The following is a 20,484-nucleotide window of genomic DNA, read 5'->3' on the forward strand; positions in this document are numbered from 1 at the left end:
TTAAGGGTTTAATCCATGTGCTTAAGTTATTTCCAAGCCAATGGAGGGAACCTCACTTTTCATTGAAGTTTTCTATTTATTACGTTGACTTTTCCATGAAACAAAAAATGTATACATTTTAAAGTAAAAAAATACAGAACTCCTTCCATAACCATCGCATGATTATTTTTTGCTGACTGTTAGCTAAAACAATCTAATGGTTACCCATCATTTTAGTTTCTTTTCTCAGGGATAAAATTTCTCATGCCTTTTTGTGATCATTAGTGGGGAGGCTCAGAAGAGGCTCTGGAGTCAAGTCCCTCAAATCAAGGGTCCAATTGGTCATGGCTTTTCAGCAGGCTCAAGCAGTTCAATTTCAGAAACGTCTATTGAGCATCTATTACATTTCAGGCACTGTGATTATAAGGCAATGAGACAACGTCTCCCCTAAAGGAGCTATGTGTAGCTGCTAAGAGATTCACAGTTCACAATGAATTAGATAGCATTAACTCACAATTTACAGAAAAAATGAAGAAGAAAGAGAAGGAAGAGGAGAAGGAGGAGGGAGAGGAAGAAGAAGTAGAAGGAGAAGCAGCAGCGGCAGCATCAGAAGGGTCTGGTGGCTCATGCCTATAATCCCAGCGACGCAACTGGGGAGGCTGAGGCAGAAGGATCACAAGTAGGAGGTTAGTCTGGGCAACTTAGTGATACCCTGTATCAAAATTTAAAAAAATTAAAAGGATCAGGGATGTTGTTTAGTGGTAAAATGCTTGCCTATTAAGTGCGCGGCCCTGGGTTCCATCCCCAGTATCTCAAAAGAAAAAAAAAAGGAACCGTAAAGTATTTACGAAGCTTGCGGAATAATATCAGGTTTATCTCAGGCCACAGAACTTCAGTGACTGAGTAATTTGAACTCTGTCACTTGGCAGCTCTTCGCCTACACAACCCAGACCCACAGCCTTCGAGGACCTGGGCGGGGCTAGTCCCACTGAGCCGGGCCCGGGCCCTGGCCCCGGCCCCGCCCACGCATTGCCCCCAGGAGCCCCGATTGCCATTGGCTGCGAAGGGAAGCGGTAAACCAATCCCCGTAGACCGTAACGCCCTCCTCTCGGATCACTTCCGCCGCTGGGGTCAGTTTCCGCCCAGCTTGCCCGGCTTCGCCCGCGCGGCTGGAGTCAAGATGGAGGAGTATGCGAGAGAGCCTTGGTGAGCTTCATCTGCTGCCCTTGCTTTTCTTTACCCCTCTGCCCTCGGCCCTCGTTTTCCCCTGTTCAGTCTCCCGAGGTGCCAACCGAACCCAGGCGCAGCTCGTCGACGTGGGCTTGATAACCGCAGGCAGTGCGGACGTGGGCAGCCTGTTGGCTTCTCGGTACTGTGCTCCCCCACCCCAAGACTCCAGTGACCTTGCGGTGGATGGTGAGGAGATGGGTCCTGGCTTGGGCATGATGGAGCCTGGGAACCGCCCCCCCGAGGCTGAGAGCGTCGACTTTGTGCGGGGTCAGCAGTAATCCTCTCTGCCCGCTGACCCACTGAGGTGACCTTGGACGCTTCCCGACGCCTTGTTTTGTTCAGTGCCTGCATGAAAGAAGGGAAAAATAGACCTTTGAGCGAGTGCCATTCTTCTTTCTGTTTTGGTACTGAGGATTGAACCCAGGGCGCTTTACCACTGAACTGTAGTACACCCCAATCCTTTTTATTTACTTTGTTTTGAGACAGGGTCTCGCTAAGTTGTTGAGGGGCTCACTAAGTTCCCCGAGGCCGCTCTCGAGTTTGGCGACCCTCCTGTCTCAGCCTCCCGAATCGCTGGGATTACAGGCGTGCACCACCACGCCCTCTGGAAGTGCCATTCTTGAGTCCTTATTTGTATCGTGACGTGTCCACAAGGTGAAGCATATCAAATGAGTGGAACATAGATTTCAACCACGGGGTCTGGATAAGCTCTCATTAGGCCAGAGCATCGTTTTCCTGCTTGGAATTCTCTCTTGAGGAAAAAAATATCTGGGAAGTAGAAAAAGATGGTTGGATGTTCTCTAAAAAGCCATAAACAGAAATTCATTCATTCACCTTTTATTGAGTGAAAACTCTGTGCTTAGCAATTGGTTATATTTTTTAAAAAAGGACGAATAAGTCAAGCACATAAATAGATCATTGTAAAATTATGTAGTACCTGTTAGAGGTCTCAAGTTATCAGAGCTTAAGGATTTTGAGGTCATAAGTGAAAAATTATATCTTGATATTTGGGTTAATCGCGGCGCACGTGTGTGTGTGTGTGTGTGTGTGTGTGTGTGTGTGTGTGTGTGTGTTCTTGTGTAAGAACAAGAACCAAAGTATCCTCAAGTTATGAAAGTGCCCAGGAGTTTAAATTATTACCTTGCTAGCAATAACCCTGTTACCTTATTTAAGCACTGCCTGGCTCCTCACTTACCTCATCAAAGACAGTTATCCCCCTTTGTGTATTGTGCTTCTATATGCAGAGCTCAGCACATTGTAAATTGCTGTTGGATATGGTTGGGGGCAGGTATAGTAATTTCCTTGAGTTAATGATCTTATAAAAATAATGATATTCAGGGCTATGGGTGTGGCTCTGTGGTAGAGCACTTGCCTACCATGCAATATAGTCCTGAAGCAACCTCTCAAGTCATCCAATCTTAAATTATTAGCATTTTTTTTCCTCCCTCCACTGCCCACCTTCCACATGTGCAGTATGAATTCTTTCAAAATTTCTGCTTTTCTTTCAATTTTTATTGTTAGGATATTATTTGATGCCTTAAGGCCTTTTACAATAACTTCCTAATTGCTTTCCTTATCTCCAGCACTGTCTAATATAGCATTTGGACTTAATCATCATAGTTCTTTTTTCAAAAACTTTTAGGCTGCTAGGTGTGGTAGCACTAGCCTGTAATACCAGGGGCTAGGGAGGCAAGACAGGACAATTTTAAGTTTAAAGCCAGCCTCATCAATTTAGTGAGACTCTGTCTCAAAATTTAAAAAAATAAAAAGGACTGGGGATGTGGCTCATTGGTATAGTGCCCCTGAGTTTAATCCCCAGTACCAAAATCAAAACCAAACCAAACCTTTAGGCTAGTGGAAAGATAGGGGGGCTTTAGGGTACTGGATTTTGTACTCTAATTGGTTTTACTAATTGCTGCTTATATGATCTTAAACAAGTTACTTAATCTCTCTATGAACCTCTTTTTAAATCTGAGATGCAGAGGAGACAGGAATGTTCTTTTACGAAGTTAAATATTATGGATTCTAAAGGAAAATAACTTAGCATTTTTGGAATTCATTGATTGTATTTGCATAAGTGGTTGCCTAAAATATGGATGATACTTTTAATCTTATCATTGTTAGTTACTGGTTCTATTTTAAATTTTTTTTTTTTTTTAGTTAATGGACCTTTATTTATTTATATGTGGTGCTGAGAATCGAATCCAGTGCCTCATACATGCTGGGCAAGTGCTCTACCACTGAACTAGGACTTCAGTCCATTTACTGGTTCTCTCTTGCCTGCTTTACCTGATATTTATATTCTTGTGGAGTCGGCTTTATCCTCTGCAGCCCATCACTTTGCTGTAGGAACATTTTTGATTTAGCCAGACAGTCACAAACTGTTTCCATCTTGCCTTTGTTTCAGATATTCTCTTGTAATACTGTAACTGCTCTTTGATCTGAAGCCTGCTGTTTTTATCCTTTTTTTTTTTTCTTTCTCTTTTAGTACTGGGGATTGAACTTGGGGGTGCTTTACCATTGAGCTATCCTCAGTCCTTTTTTAATTTTTTATTTTGAGATAGGGTCTTGCTGACTTGATTAGGGCCTCACTAAATTGCTGAGGCTGGCCTGAAACGTGTGATCTCCTGTCTCAGCATCCCATATTGCTGGGGTTATAGGTGTCTGCCACCATGCCTGGCTTTATCCATTTTTTTAAATGCTGATTTATTTCAGCTTCAACTAATTGTAATGTTACATAGGGTAAAAAAAACAATCTTGGACTTAGAAAGTGAATTTAACTACTCACAGACTTTAATAAGCCAGATTCTTAGAATATTAGTTCTATTCTAGTTATCAGTCTCCAACCAGCAAGTATTGTTTGAATTTATAAGTTTAAGAGCAGGTAGCTCATTGTAGTGCTTTTCCCTTGAGACTAGATAAAAGAAAATGAATTTAACTACTCATAGAATTTTATAAGCCAGGTTCTTAGAATAATAGTTCTGTTCTACTTACCAAATTACTCAGATTTTAGTTTTGCATAAATTAGAGTGCTACACTCAGAAGCTGGATTACAAATTTAACCTCAAATTACTGTATATTATTCCAGTGTGTTAAAAGGATATCATGTAGACTACAGTTTAAATGCTTAGTTAGATTCCATAAGCCTGGGGAGAACTGCACACTTTTAAAATTTGTTTTTGTCTGTAATTACTAAATCTTTATTCACTCAGTTTCAGCTTTGAAATTTATTGCAGCTGGAGAACTTAACCCTGATCTCTAAGAGACTGAATCAGCATTGTTAATTACAGCATAATTTCCCGAGTATTTGTTTATTTGCTTTTGCACAGTGCCTGATTTACAATACATTTGGTAATTGTAAGTGAATGAATAAAGTTCTGTTAAAAATAGGGAATTAGGGGCTGGGGTTGTGGCTCAGCAGTAGAGCACTTGCCTAGCATGTGAGAGGCCCTGGGTTTGACCCTCAACACCACATAAAAATAAATAAATAAATAAAATAAAGGTATTGTGTTCAACTACGGCTAGAAAATAAATATTAAAAAAAAATACGAAATTAATGCCAATTCTGTTACTTCTAGCTTAAATGACTTGGGGTTGAATAGATATGGATATTATCAGTGTCCTTTATCTTTGTGTGTGTATATATCTCTCTGTCTCTTTCTCTCTGTATATACACACATTATTAATATTTGTACTGGGGATTGAACCCAAGTTGCTCTATGACTGAACTATATCCCCAGCCTTTTTTTTTTTTTTTTTTTGAGAGAATTTTTTTTTATATATTTATTTTTTAGTTTTTAGTGGACACAACATCTTTATTTTATTTTATTTTTTATGGGGTGCTGAGGATTGAACCCAGTACCCCGCGCATGCCACATCCTTGAGCCACATCCTTGAGCCACATCCTCAGTCCCCCCAGCCCTTTCTTATTTTTTTATTTGAGATAGAGTCTTGCTACGTTGCCCAAGCTGGCCTTAAATTCATGGTCCTTCTGCCTCATCCTCCTGAGTAGCCGGGATTACAGTTGTGGGCCACCATGCCTACCTACATATATAAAATATATATATACATACATATATATATATTTTATAGACCACATGTTTGCTGATTGCAGTGGATCCTGAATTGGAATCTGTTGTATCCCTTATTGTGTTAGCAAAGAAAGTTTTATGGCTTATGAATGAGAAATAAGGTCATTTTTTTTTTTTCCTCCTCTGTCCTTAGCCCCTGGCGAATTGTGGATGACTGTGGTGGGGCCTTTACGATGGGTACCATAGGTGGTGGTATCTTTCAAGCAATCAAAGGTTTTCGAAATTCTCCAGTGGTAAGTAGGGGATTGGTCTTATATATCTTCCCTGGAAACTGGAGTTTGATAATATTTCTGGCATCCCCATTAGCAGGTTAGTAATGTCTTACACATCTAATGTGTAGTAATCTGGACCAATTCCTTTTGTTTTGTGATAGGGAGTAAACCACAGACTACGAGGGAGTTTGACAGCTATTAGAACCAGGGCTCCACAATTGGGAGGTAAGCAGTATTTTCCATTTGTACTCTAGTCTGTTTTTTTCTGTTAATTTGATGATGAAACTATTATATTTTTTTTTTGTTAGTGAGGATTTTAGTTTAACATCTTGTCACAAACTAGGATCCCTATAAGTTCTTGATTTATGTGTGGGAAAGTTAACTGAATTATTGCATATACTTGAGAATCTTGTGTCTATCCTTCAGATGTTCAGGGTTTAAAAATTTTTTTCCCTTTTCCTGCTCCAGAAAAAAAAACAACAACAGTGTGTTGGCAAGTCAGTAATAGTTTCTGGAGTAATGTAAAGTTGAAGAGAATGTGATCTGAAGGGTTAGGATTTCATAAGAGAGAAACTGATCAAGCTGGTTGGGTTTTTCTCCAAGTTTCTCTTTTACTCATTGTGCAAGCATTGGTGCTTGCATTGTGCTTATAAAACTTGGTTATTCAGAAGCTGAGAAAAGGGAGATGGAAAAATGGAAATTATATTCACATACAAAGATATAGCCAAGTGGGGGGGGCTGGGGATGTGGCTCAAGCGGTAGCGTGCTCGCCTGGCATGCGTGCGGCCCGGGTTCGATCCTCAGCACCACATACCAACAAAGATGTTGTGTCCGCCGAGAACTAAAAAATAAATATTAAAAATTCTTTCTCTCTCTCTCTCTCTCTCTCTCTCTCTCTCTCTCTCTCTCTCTCCCTCTCTCTCCCTCTCTCCCTCCCTCCCTCCCTCTCTCTCTCTCTCTCTCTCTCTCTCTCTCTCTCTCTCTCTCTCCTCTCTCACTCTCTCTTTAAAAAAAAAAAAGATATAGCCAAGTGGAGACAACTGTTTTCTTAAGACATGAGAAAACTTTTTACTTGTCATTACTTAGAAGTGAAAATTGTAATGCAGGTGTGGTGGCATACACTTGTAATTTTAGCAACTTGGGAGGCTGAGGCAGGAGGATCCCAAGTTTGAGCCCAGCCTCAGCAATTTAGCAAAACCCTCAGCAACTTAGACTGTATCTCAAAATAAAAAGTGCCAAGGAGGTGGCTCAGTGGAAGAACACCCCTGGGTTCAATATATAGTACCAAAAAAAGAAAGAAGGAAAAATTTAGGGCTGAGGATGTAACTGGAGTGGCAAGTCATCCCTTGCCTAATGATCCACAGTACCACCAAAAAGAAAAGATAAAGTGGGCCTGGGGATGTGGCTCAAGTGGTAGCACGCTCGCCTGGCATGCATGCAGCCCGGGTTCAATCCTCAGCACCACAAACAAACAAAAATGTTGTGTCTGCCGAAAACTAAAATGTAAATAAAATATTTAAAAAAAAAAAGAAAGAAAAGATAAAGTATTCTGACTTTTGTTTAGTGTTTGTACATATTTGGAGTGTGAGAATTTCACAAATGTGGTAAATGTTGTTTCAAATGAACAGTTTAAGGGTTAAAAGAAATTTTTATGTGTATTTGTTTGTTTTTATGATGAAATAGGTAGTTTTGCAGTTTGGGGAGGCCTGTTCTCTATGATTGATTGTAGTATGGTTCAAGTCAGAGGAAAAGAAGATCCCTGGAACTCCATCACTAGTGGTGCCTTAACAGGAGCTATACTGGCAGCAAGAAGTAAGCAATCATTATAGACAGACTTTTTGGGAAGCCCTCTCCTGTCTTAATTTAGTGACATCTGTAAGATAAAAAATGAACATTGCTTAATTTGATGAATATATGTGGTCATTAATGAATATATGTGGTCATTTGAGGGGGAAAAAAAAAGTGTAACGGTATGTATTTGGAATGTTTGAGGATATAACATGGATTCCTAACCCGTGCATGAGAATGGTTAAGAGCACTACAGGTCCTGCTCAGGTCATTTATTACCTGTATGACCAGGCAGTCTGCCAAACTTTTTGTACTATGATTTCATCATTACTCTAGAATTAATAATAGTACCTGCCACATTGAATAAAAAGCTTAAAAACAACTTCTGGATCTTTGAGACAGAGAGCAAACCAGAATTCCTTTGGACTTTGTGGTTTAGCCTAGGGGTGAGCAAACTTTTTTTTTGTAAAAGGCCAGATAGATAGTAATTATTTTAAGCTTTGTGGACTTTGTGATCCTTGCCACAACAAATTAGCTCTGCTGTCATAGTGTGAAAGCATCCATAGCTAATTATAAGTGAAAGAACATGGCTACGTTCTAATACAACCTATTTTCAAAAGTAGGCAGTGGCCTGAATTAGACCTGTGGACCATAATTTGCTGACTGTGGGTCCTAGACAATGAGAAAGAGTTTGGGAATGGGAATGCCATACAGATAGCACTTTCGTTTAAAGTAATCTCTTTGTTATTGTCTTCAGATGGTCCAGTGGCCATGGTTGGGTCAGCTGCAATGGGTGGCATTCTCCTAGCTTTAATTGAAGGAGCTGGTATCTTGTTGACAAGATTTGCCTCTACACAGTTTCCCAATGGTGAGTCTTCTTTCTTCTTAATCCCGTATCTCTTTGGAATGGTTTCCTAAATTTTATTTTATTTTTTTAAAAAAGTGAGCTTTTTTCTTTTTTTTTTTTTTATTTATTGGTGCTGGGGATTGAACCCAGGGCCTTGTGTATTTGAGGTAAGCACTCTACCAACTGAGCTATATTCTCTGGTTTCCTAATGTTAAGAAAGAATATTTTGTCTGCTAAAATGGGATAGTTTGATTTCTACATTAGGTATTAACATGCTGAAATTCATGAAGACTATGATAATAGGCTCAATTTCTAGTCAAAAAAGTGAACATGAACATAATCTAAGTTTGGTGATGTTTAGTTAACCACATTGACAAAAATTCTTCGTTTTAATTTGCTGTTGGTCTTTCTTTATGGATCTTGGGTTTTATCGGTGCTTCTTTGCTTATTCTAAGAAATTTCTAGTCATTTTAGCTGGATCCATTGGTTCATGCCTGTAATACCAGCATGAACCAATGGGAGGCTGAGGCAGGAAGATCACAAGTTCAAGGCGAGCCTCAGCAATTAGTGGGACCCTGTCTCAAAAAATCAAAAAAGGTCAATCCCCAGCACTGCAAAAAAACATTCAAACAAACAAAAATAAAGTGCTGGGAATGTATCTTAGTGGTAGAACATCTTTGGGTTCAATCCCCAGTACCACACAAAAAAAAAAAGAAAAGAAAAGAAAGAAAAGACAGCCCTTACCTACTCTTGAAGACTTACATTCTCATGGGGTGATACATTAACAGTTCAATGGATTATTTAAAACAATATTGCTTGTTTTGAAGAAAATAAAATGTAGAGTAGTAGAAGGTAGCTTATATTTTGGAGGGTAGCGTTGGGATTGTAAGGAAAGTCTCTTTGAGAAATTGGTCATGTAATTTGTTGCTGATTGTTCCTCTTGTCTGTTGCATAGGGAAAAAGTTAAATTGTGGATTCAGTGATCATTACATGGTCATGGAATATCTACTCAGCCATTAACTTGTACAGTTTATTATAACTGTTAAAAATTTCAGGGTCAAAATGGAAATATTCCTTGATATTGGAAGGAAGCAGAGATATGAGGGTTGTGATAGTAAAAAACTTGACCTGGCATTTGGGGAAGGAAATGGGCAGAATAGTGAGACATGATGAAAATTATTTTTGGAGCTTGGAAAAGAATCAGCATAGAATCAGGAATAGATCATACCTCCCAATTTGATTTGATTTCCCTGAAGCACTGAGGGAGAGATTAGTATCTTTTTGGCACAGTTTTTGAGAGCACTGCTCATTAGTTACCAGTGGGATGATCTAGATGACCATCTCACTTTATGTTTCTGTTTTAACATTCTATTATGTTGGTCATGTTCTAATTTTGCTTTTTAGTTTTTTTGTGTGTAAAAGACTTCACATGAGGGCTGGGGTTGTGGCTCAGAGGTAGAGCGCTTGCCTGGCATGCGTGAGACACTGGGTTCGATCCTCAGCACCGCATAAAAATAAAACAAAGGTATGTGTCCACCTACAACTAAAAAAATAAGATTAAAAAAAAAAAAAGACTTCACATGAAACATCAGGAGAATTTGATATTTTCAGAAATTCAGATGTGGATATAACAAAACTCTTATAGATAAGAGATTAGCCTTGGTTACTTTGCTTTAAGCTTTTTTCCTCAGAGGGAATCTCCTCATGAGTAATCAAAATTCAGCATTTATATAGAAGCAACCTAAAAGTGGCACATTTATTTTTAGACAAGAGATATGTTTTTAAAATGTTGTATAGGGGGAAGATCTTTGAGAAGTAATCATATTTTTCTAATACACATCTTAGTAACTTGTGAGGATTGCAAGTATAAGGTCAGCTTGGGCAACTTTACAAGACCCTGGCTCAAAGTCAAAATTTTAAAAAGGTCGGGGGCCGAGGATGTAACTCGGTGGTAGAGCAGTTGCCCGACAGGCACAAATCCCTGGCTATTCAACCCACAACACTGCAAAACAACAAAACCAAAAAAGAAAGTAAATTCTTAAAATAATGAAAAAGAGATTAGCTAGACCTGTATCTACATGATAACAGTGATTATTTTTGTCTTTTTCCATCCAGTGTCTTCTCAGGTTTTTGGATATGAACAGATATTGCTTTTATAGTGAAATAAAAATGTATCATTAGAGTAGAAGTACTTAGAAAGATTCAGGGAATTTTACCATTTTACTTCTTTTTTCCCCCCCTAGATATGTTTTTGCCTGTTTCAGTTTCCCTAAAGTAAAAAAGATTGTTTATTCCTCTATAAATATTTTTTTGGGGGGGGAGAGTGGTACCAGAGATTGAACTCAGGGCACTCGACCACTGAGCCACATCCCCAGCCCTATTTTGTATTTTATTTAGAGACTGGGTCTCACTGAGTTGCACAGACCCTCGCTTTTTGCTGAGGCTGGCTTTAAACTCGCAATCCTCTTGCCTCAGCCTCCTGAGCCTCTGGGATTACAGACATGCGCCACTGTGTCACATTTTTTCTTAGTTCCCAGGCCCCCTCATCCTTTGAAAACTAAACTAAGACTTAGTTCTATAGCAAGCTAGGGGATAGCTTCCTATTTCATTTATTCCATACTTAATTGGTTATATAAATTGGATTACTGAATTCTTTTAAAACATGGCTAAGTACTTAAACTTGGTGAAAATAATTCTGAGTGTTTGTGTGTATGGTATTGGGGATTGAACCCAGGGCTGCTTTACCACTGAGCCCTTTTTATTTTTTTACATCCCCAGCCCTTTTTATTTTTTATTTTGAGACGGGTCTTGTTAAGTTGCCCAGGCTGATCTTTTTTTTTACACAAATGGAGCACAACTTTTCATTTCTCTGGTTGTACATGATGTAGAGTCACACCATTTGTGCAATCATACCCATATTTAGGGTAATAATGCACATCTCATTCCACCATCTTTCTCTCCCAATATCCCCTCCCCTCTTCTCCCTTATGGATCAGCATCCACTTCTCAGAGAAAACATTTGGCCTTTGGTTTTTTGGGATTGGCGCCCAGGCTGATCTTGAACTTGTGATCTTCCTGCCTCATCCTCCCGAATCTCTGGGATTATAGGCGTGCATTACTGCTCCCAGTTTGTAAAATAATTTTAAATAGCTACTGAAAAATGTGTGAAGAGGTGGGAGAGATTTTTCCAATATTGATACATGTCAGCTTGTTATTACAATTGCTTTAAAAACTTGAGTATTACCGGGCACAGTGGTGCATGCCTGTAGTCCCCAGTGGCTTGGGAGGCTGAGGCCGAAGGATCACAAGTTCAAAGCCAGCCTCAGCAAAAGCGAGGCTTAAGGCAACTCAGTGAGACCCTGTCTCTAAATAAAATACAAAATAGGGTTGGGGATGTGGCTCAGTGGTCAAGTGCCCCTGAGTTGAATCCCCTGTACCTCTACCTTCCCCAACCAAAATAAAATCTTGAGTATTGCTTTTTGCTATAATGAATCCATCTGATTTTTCTGGCATAACATTTGAGAGCTGTTCATTCTGGAAAAAAATGGAAGACATCTGTTATGTTACAACAAATTTGAAGGTTTTCCAGACCTCTTGAGGGAAATAGGCAGGTCTAAAAAGAAATTCAGATTACAGCTCTAGTGTAGCACATAATTTTTTAGTTGATTGGTTTACTTTATACAGAGACTTGTTCTTTTTTAATTATATAACATTCAGGTTATTTAAGAATCATTTTTATTTCTTAATTGCAGGTCCTCAGTTTGCTGAAGACCCCTCCCAGTTGCCTTCCACCCAGTTACCATCCTCACCTTTTGGAGACTATCGACAATATCAGTAGAACTTTTTTCCCAGGATTTCTTTAACAGAATGAGCTGTAGTTCAAGAAAGATTTCAGAAGATCAAGTTGCAGTCTGTTTTTAAAACCATAGGTGGAACAACTGTGGCCAAATAGGCTATGAAGAGACATTTAGCACTTTTTTCTATTTAAAGGAACGTGGAGGGGGGGAATAAAAGATGCCACATTTATGTATTCACACTCGGATTGCATTTGTGATCAAAATAAATATCTAATGTCCTTAAAAGAAAATATAATAAGTGCTTAGAAGATGAAGGACCAAAGGGCAAATAACAGTGGAACATGACCATCATTTCCTTAGGGACTTCTCTGCCTGGTTTTATGTGTTCTATTATTCAAACAATAAAAAGCTCCTGGAACTTACTCTTTCTTTTAAGATAAATTATAAAGTTCTGCCTTTTCATACTGAGCATATTTCAAATAATGCATGTTTTATACTCGTCCCTCATCTCACTTGAAGTGAATTATGTATAAGAAGAATTATCTGTATGAGAAGAATTCATGCAGAGAAAATTTTGGTGTTGTGTGCTTGAAAATAAAATATATGCTGTTTTTAATGTGTTCCAAGTCCCCTGAAGCTGATCTCCATAAGGGGTGTGTTGTGGGGTCTGGTTGGGCCTGGAAAATGTATGAGAGTTTCAGAACAGGCAATTTTCCTGATTTTATTGGAAGTGGTATGTGGCCTTTAGAAGGCATGATGTTAGTGATTGCCCATTTGCCTATTTAAACATCTGCACAAAACAAGACAAACCCATGTGGGTACTGTGAAAACAGTTATTATTTAGTGCAATGCCATACAATAGTGAGCTTTTAATTACTAATTACAGTGGATGATTTAGGGTTTTTTAAATTGTGGTAAAATATACATAATATTTATCAGGCTGGAGATTATAACAGTGGTAGAACACTTGGTGTGCACAAGCTCCCAAGTTCAATTGCTAGCATCTCAAGAAAAAAAAAAAAAAAAGTAGGACTCTAGCCTGTTAGCCGCAAGGCCCTGGCTGGATTCTATCCATTTATAAGTATACAATTCCGTGGCATCTAAATATGGGCATAGTGGTATTTAACCATCACTACTATGTATACCCAAAGTGTATTCATCACTAACAAACTGTACCCCTTATACAGTAACTTCCCATTCTTCCCTCTCTCCAGCCCCTAGTAACCACAATCCTGCTTTGTCTGGATTTGTCTTTTCCAGGTAGCTTATTATAAGTGGAATCATACAGTATTTGTCCTGTGTCTTAGTTCACTTAGCATGTTTCAAAGTCCATCCATAATTGTGGCATATGTCAAAATTTTTATTGCTGGGTTGGTGGTGCATGCCTGTAATCCAGTGACTTAGGAGGCTAATGCAGGAGAATTGCAAGTTCGAGGCCAACCTCAGCAATTTAGCAAGATCCTGTCTCAAAATTTAAAAAGGCTGGGTAGGTGACAGTGGTGAAGCACCTCTGGGTTAAATCCTGGGTACCAAGAAAACAATTGCATTTTTACGAATGACGAATACTCCATTGTATGCGTGTGTCACATAATGCTTATTCATTCATCTGTTGATCACTTAAGCTGTTTCATCTTTTGGCTGTGGTGAGTTACACCACTACAAACGTTGGTGTACAGAAGTCTATTTGAGCCCCATATTTTCAGTTCTTTTGGATCTTTACCTAGGGAGTGAGATTGCTAGGTCATATGATAGTGCTATGTTTAACTCTGAGAAAATGCCAAACTGCTTTCCACAAGGGCTGTACCATTTTATATTCCCAAGAGTAATGCATGAGGGTTCCAGTTTCTCTAAATCCTTGCCAACACTTGTTCTTTTCTTTTGCATGTGATGCTGGGGATCAAACCCAAGGCTTCTCGCGTGCCAGGAAAGCATACTACCACTGAGCTATATCCCAGTCCTCCCTTTTTCTTTTAAGTTAGCCATTCTAATGTTTGTGATGTGGTATTTCATTATGGCTTTTATTTGCATTTCCCAAGAGACATGATCCTGAGAACTGTCATGTGTTTATGGGCTTCCTTTTTTTTTTGTGTGTGTGTGTGTGTGTGAGTGTGTGATGCTAGGGACCACACCCAAGGCCTTATGCCCTAACCCACATATATCTTGTTTGGGGATAATTTGTTTTTAAGTCTATGCCTCTTCGATTTTTAGTCATAAATTCAAGGAGATGCAGTATCAGAAGAGCAGTGTTTTCTTAAAAGAAAACACTTAAGGTTTCCTAAATTCCTTATCATTGTTTAAATGGTGCAACAATTTGGAAAATTCCTTTCATATGAATTCTATTTCTTTGAGGCTTTCATATGAATTCTAGTTCTTTGATGCTGGTGTGTTTTTACCATTTAACTCTGGTGTCCTCAGCCCAGCATATCTAAGGCAATTCTTCATTACAGGTGAATTTTCTTGAATCAGGGATGGGGTAGAAAAGAGGAAGATGGGAAGAGGTGAAAGGGACTTTACATTTTCTCATACCACATGCACGACAGTAGGTATAGGTGGGAACTCCTATGGAAACGTTTCCAGTTGTGTTTCCCAGGCTTCCTGTCTCTACCTAGTTGGGGCCTCTTTCCTTTTCTCCTGTGGTCAAGAGAGGGTCCACTTTAGAGCTCTACAGAGAGAAATTGGGTAGTTTAGATTCTACGAAATACCCATTAAAATACTAATATGAAGTATTTAGTAAATATTCTAGAACTAACTGTTGTTTAGTAGAGTGTGTGATAAACATCAAAATCATGTTAAAATAAATAATTGGAGAAACTAGTAGGTGGGAAGGAGGTTTTCCCTAGATCTTTTCCTGGAATAGTGAAGATTTTCAATTTTGGGGTTTCAGTACTCATCAGAAGATCCCATCTGTTTCTCCCTTTCTCCTAGCATCTGACTAATGTGAAATTAGCATGTAATAGTGGATTTTTGAGGGAGGGTTTGGAAGAGTGGGTTCAGCTGCACCTGCTCTTGGAAGTGCATCTGATTTCACATATGGAATATCCGCCAGTAATGAAAATGTACTCAGAGCTCCATCCTGTGGTCTGTTAGTTGTAGTTAAAACACAGTCTAGATTCTGTTAGGCCCCAGGTCAGAAGGCTACTCACACTTGTTTTTATAAATAACTTGTTGGAATTCAGACACACCCATTCATGTACACAGCTTTCTTAGCACCATAGCAGAGTTTGCCACAGAGATTCTATGTCCCCAGCCAACACAAAAGTAAGTTGGAATCTCAGGAGATGACGAAATTGAATTTTCTGGTGTCAGGAACCACATTTTAAAAGAGGTATTTGATAAATATTGTCTGAATGAATAAATTATAGGTGAAAGTGTCAACCAATTCAAAAGTCGGATAGGCATATAAATGTAACAAAAATATGCTAAATGTCTAACGTGCCCTCTACACAGCATGAGAAATAAACATTCCTCCTATAGTTGAAGTTTCTGATTTCATTCACCTACTTTCCATAAGAGTTAACTATTATCCTGAGTTTGATTTTTATCATTCTCATGTATTTCTTTTATTTAATGTTTATTTTTTAGTGTAGTTTGGACACAATATCTTTATTTCACTTATTTATTTTTATGTGGTGCTGAGAATCGAACCCAGGGTCTCGCACATGCTAGGCAAGTGCTCTACCACTGAGCCACAACCCCAGCCCTCATGTATTTCTTTGTATCTTTTATTTTATGAATTTTTTTCTCTCTCTCCCTTTTTTCTTTCTCCCTACCCTTCCCTTTCCTCATTCCTTTCTCTTCCCTTCGTTTAACTTCCTGTCTTCTTTCTTGTGCTGGGATTCCAACCCAGGGCTTCTCACATGCTAGGTAACCACACTGCCACTGAGCTATATACCCTCACCCCAATTGTTTCATTTTTTTTTTTTAAACGAGAGAGTGAGAGAGGAGAGAGAGAGAAATTTTTTTTTAATACTTATTTTTTAGTTCTTGGCAGACACAACATCTCTGCCGGCATGTGGTGCTGAGAATCAAACCCGGGCCGCACGCATGCCAGGCGAGCACGCTACTGCTTGAGCCACATCCCCAGCCCCCCAATTGTTTCATTTTGAGGTAAATTTAGAATTACAGAAAAATTACAAAAATTGAGTTCTAGTACATGTTTCAGTCAGCTCCCTTGCGTGTTAATATTTTACATATCCATAAAATAATTATCAAATCTGGTGGGTGTGGTGGTGTGTGCCCATAATTCCAGCAACTTGGGAGGCTGAGGCAGGAAAATGGCAAGTTTGAGGTCAGCCTCAACAACTTAGGGATACCCTGTCTCAAAATACAAAATACAAAAAAAAAAAAAAAAAAAAAGGCTTGAGTTGTAGCTCGGTGATTAAGCACCCTGAGTTCAATCCCTAGTACCAAATATCTATCTATCTATCTATCTCACAACTAAGACATTCACAGTGGATACATTAACTACAGAATTTATTTGGATCTCCAGGTTTTCCCAAAATATTCTTTTTTGTTTGTTTGTTTTAGGATCAAATACAGGATTCCAAATTCAATTAATTGTCATGTCTTCTTAGTTTCTAGTCTGACAGTTTCTCGGTTTTTTTGTCTTTTGTGACCTTGATACTTGTGTTAATGGAGGATGGAAGCCAGGGTCTCACTCAATGCAAGTGGTCAACCATTAAGTTACACCCCCAGTCCAACCTTGATGCTTTTTTAAAGACCAGTGCTCTGTTATTTTGAGGTGTTTCTCAGTTTGAGTTTGCTATGTTCTCATAATTAAGATTATGCATCATTGGACAGGAAGGAGACAATATGCTCTTCTCAATACATCACAGCAAAGGATAGATGGTATCTACATTTATCACTTGTGATTTCAACTTTTTAAAAATATTTTTTAGTTATAGGTGGATACAATGTCTTTATTTTGTTTTTATGGGGTGCTGAGGATTAAACCCTACTCACATATGGTAGACAACAGCTCTACAGCTGAGCCACAACTCCAGCCCTGTGATTTTAACTTGGACCTCTCAATTACAGTGGCATCTTCTGGTTTTCTCTAGTAGTGGAACAATTACTACTTTCCTTATGTGATTAATAAATAGTTTTGGTGAAATACTGAAAATATCCTTTTTTAGCGGGGAGGCGCTGAGATATATCCAGCCATTTTTATTTTGAAACAGGTTCACTCTAAATTGCCCAGTCTGGCCTCAAACTTGCAATCCTTCTGCTTCAGCCTCCTGAGTCACTGGGATTACAGCCATGTGCCACTTGTGTCTGGCTCAAATACCTTGTCTTTGCTTTAATTTTGCCCACTAATTTTGACATGTGGTGTTCTAATAGTAATTTTCTGTTTATCTCATTCCTTCTAGATGTACTAATTGGAATTCAGCTGCTGGAAAGAATCTTCTCTCCAATTTGTTTATTTATTTTCTTATTTTTATCAGTATGGATTCATGAGTTTTCATTTAATTTGGAGCTGTAATCCATTACTGTCATTATTTATTTGCTCAGGTTGTTCTAACTCCCATTGGAAACTCTTTCTGATTGACCTTTACCCTTTCAGTGTTGCTCATTGATTTTGGTTTTTGGATCTTAGCACTTCTAGACTTTCTAGACCACAAAATGCTCTAGGCTCAACTTGTATTTTCCCTGTCCAAGTCCTGGAATCTGTCTCTGCAAGATTATTGAAGAATGGTATTTAGATACCAAAATCTGGAAGCTAGGTAGGTCCATCACTACTGGAAGCCACTGCTTCTAGTTCCTTTCAGTATATAAAACTAGGAAATTCACATACTATCTAATCCATACACTCACATATTTACATTTATTTCTGCAACTATTCATGTGAGCTTTTTATTATTCTTTTTTTTTTTTTTTTAATTTTCTCTGAGTCAGGGTCTTACTATGTTGCCTGGACCTCAAACTCCTGGGTTCAAGTGATCCTCTTGCCTCAGCTTCCTTAGTAGCTGGGACTGCAGCATTCCTCACAGAGCCAGGCTCTATTCATGTGTTTATAAAATGAAAATAATGAGTCCCTCCAAGTCCAATCCAGCATCCCACATTCCATCTGGCCATTCAATCTAGTTTTGTGATTCATTTGTAATTCAGTTGTATTCATTTTCCCAGTCTTGATTCCAATTTTTTCTCCATGTTCTGGCCAATATTTTAGAAATTACAATCAGTAAAATTTGTTCATTGTAGAGTACAGTTTTATAAATGTTGACAATGCATAGAGAGGGATATCCACAACCACGGTTTGATATAGACTAGTTGCATCCCCCCAAAATTTCCTCATATTGCCCCTTTACAGTCAACCTCTCCCTTTAGCTTCCTAACCCATGGCAACTGCTTATAAACTTTCTAGGTTTTATCTTCTCAGGAATGTCATTCAAATGGAATCATACAATTTGAGTCCACATATAATAATTGGAATTCATTCATAATATTGTGTGAATAAATAGTTTGTTCTTTTTTAAAAATAGATTAAGTTTTTTGATTTTTTTTAGTTGTAATTGGACACAATACCTTTACTTATTTTTATGTGGTGCGAGGCAAGTGCTCTATTCCTGAGCCACAACCCCAGCCCAAGTTTGTTCTTTTTGATTGCTGAGTATTCCATCATACAAATGTACCATTGTTTTTTCATCTGTTCACCAGACATGGGAGTTGTATCCAATTTTTGGCAATTGTGAATAACTTGCTATAAACATTCACTTATTGATTTTTGTGTAAACATCTTTTAAGAAATATTTGTTTTTTGGTTGTAGTTGGACACAATACATTTATTTTATTTATTTTTATGTGGTGCTGAGAATCAAACCCAGGGTCTCACATTAGGTGCTAGGTGAGTATTCTACCGCTGAGCCACAACCCCAGCCTCTTTGTGAACATATTTTCATTTCTCTTGGGTAAATATATAGGGTTGCTGAGTTATAAGGTAATTATATGTTTAAGTTTACAAGAAACTGCCTAATGTTTTCCAAACTTATTGTATCATTTTGCATTTCCACTAGCAACATATGAGAGTTCTAGCTGCTCTCTATCCTCATCAGCACTTGGTAGTTGCCAATTTTTGTTTGTTTGTTTTAATTTTAGCAGTTCTAGTAGATACATAGGGACATCTCCTTATGGTTTTAATTTGTATATTTTCTAATGACTAATGTGGAACATCTTTTCGTATTTTTTGCCATTTATCTTTTTTGAACTGACTGTTCAAATACATCACCTATTATTTCTTTTTATTATCATTCAGTTTTGAGAATTCTTTATATATTGTGAATACAAATCTTATTTTTTGGGGGGGTACAAAGAATTGAACTCAGGGTATTTAACCACTTAGTCACAACCCAAGCCCTTTTTATTTTTCATTTTCACTTTTTAAATTTATTTTTTAGTTATAGGTGGACATGATATCTTTATTTTATTTTTATGTGGTGCTGAGCTCGAACCCAGCTCCTCACGGATGGTAGGCGAGCGCTCTACCTCTGAATCACAATCCCAGCCCTTTATTTTTTACTTTTGAGATAGGGTTTCACTAAATTGCTTAGGGCTTCACTAAATTGCTGAGGCTGGCTTTGAATTTGCTGTCCTCCTGCCTCAGCCTCCTGAGTGGCTAGGATTACTGGTGTGCTCCATCTTGCTCTGTGTTACAAACACGGAAGCCATATGATTTGCAAATGTTTTTTGTCAAAAATCGGTCTTTCTGGGGTGTCTATTCTGTTGCTTTGACCTTTGTGTCTGCCTATAATTAGTATCACACTATAGCTTTACAGTAAATTTTGGTATTGGTAGTATGAGTCCTCTGATTTCGTTCGTCTTTGTCCCTTCGCTTTTCCCTGTAAATTTTACAATGAACTTGTTGATATCTACAAAAAAAAAAAAAAAAAAAAGCCTGATGGAATTTTTACTGGGTTTGAGTTTCATCATGTTTTGTAATTTTTAGCATTCTGATCCTGCATGTAATTTGTTAGATATTTCATTTTGGGGCATGCTTCTGTAAATAGTGTTGGTTTTAAAATTTTCAATTCCATTGTTAAGGGCTGGAGTGTAGCTCAGGGGTAGAGTGCTTGCCCAGCATGTGCAAGGCCCCAATTCCAGCATCACTAAATAAACTAGCATCTTCCATTAAGGAGAATAATTCCATTATTCAGTGCTAGTAAATACAAATACAATTAATTTTTTTTTTTTTTTTTTTTTTTGCAGGGCTGGGGATCAAACACAGGGCCTCATATATGCTAGGAAAGCATTTTCCCATTGAATTACACCCACAGCCCAACTTATTTTTTTTTTTAAAAGAGAGAATGAGAGAGAGAGAGAGAGAGAGAGAGAGAGAGAGAGAGAGAGAGAGAGAATTATTTATTTTTCTTTTAGTATTTGGCGGACACAACATCTTTGTTTGTATGTGGTGCTGAGGATTGAACCCCGGCTGCACGCATGCCAGGCAAGCGCGCTACCACTTGAGCCACATCGCCAGCCCCCCAACTTATTTTTAGTTATTGATTTTGGTGAAATCAATTAGTAGTTATAGTAGCTTTTTTAGA

General features: G+C 38.4%; 1 protein-coding gene across 2 annotated transcripts; it reads left to right on the forward strand.

Annotated features, from left to right (window-relative positions):
• The first annotated feature begins 1,073 nt into the window (after positions 1 to 1,073).
• Timm17a (translocase of inner mitochondrial membrane 17A) lies at positions 1,074 to 12,412 on the forward strand. 2 transcript variants are annotated; one of them, XM_078022579.1, is made up of 6 exons: positions 1,074 to 1,185; positions 5,434 to 5,533; positions 5,674 to 5,737; positions 7,196 to 7,324; positions 8,058 to 8,168; positions 11,900 to 12,412. In XM_078022579.1, the coding sequence occupies exons 1-6, from the start codon at positions 1,160 to 1,162 to the stop codon at positions 11,983 to 11,985; spliced, it is 516 nt and encodes a 171-aa protein (XP_077878705.1). In that variant the 5' UTR covers positions 1,074 to 1,159; the 3' UTR covers positions 11,986 to 12,412. The 2 variants fall into 2 exon arrangements, with proteins under 2 accessions (XP_077878705.1, XP_077878706.1); XM_078022580.1 differs by lacking the exons at positions 5,434 to 5,533; positions 5,674 to 5,737 and having other exon boundaries at positions 1,117 to 1,185.
• Positions 12,413 to 20,484: the final 8,072 nt, after the last annotated feature.

This window comes from Ictidomys tridecemlineatus, chromosome 10 (genome assembly GCF_052094955.1).
Source record: "Ictidomys tridecemlineatus isolate mIctTri1 chromosome 10, mIctTri1.hap1, whole genome shotgun sequence".
NCBI lineage: Eukaryota > Metazoa > Chordata > Mammalia > Rodentia > Sciuridae > Ictidomys > Ictidomys tridecemlineatus.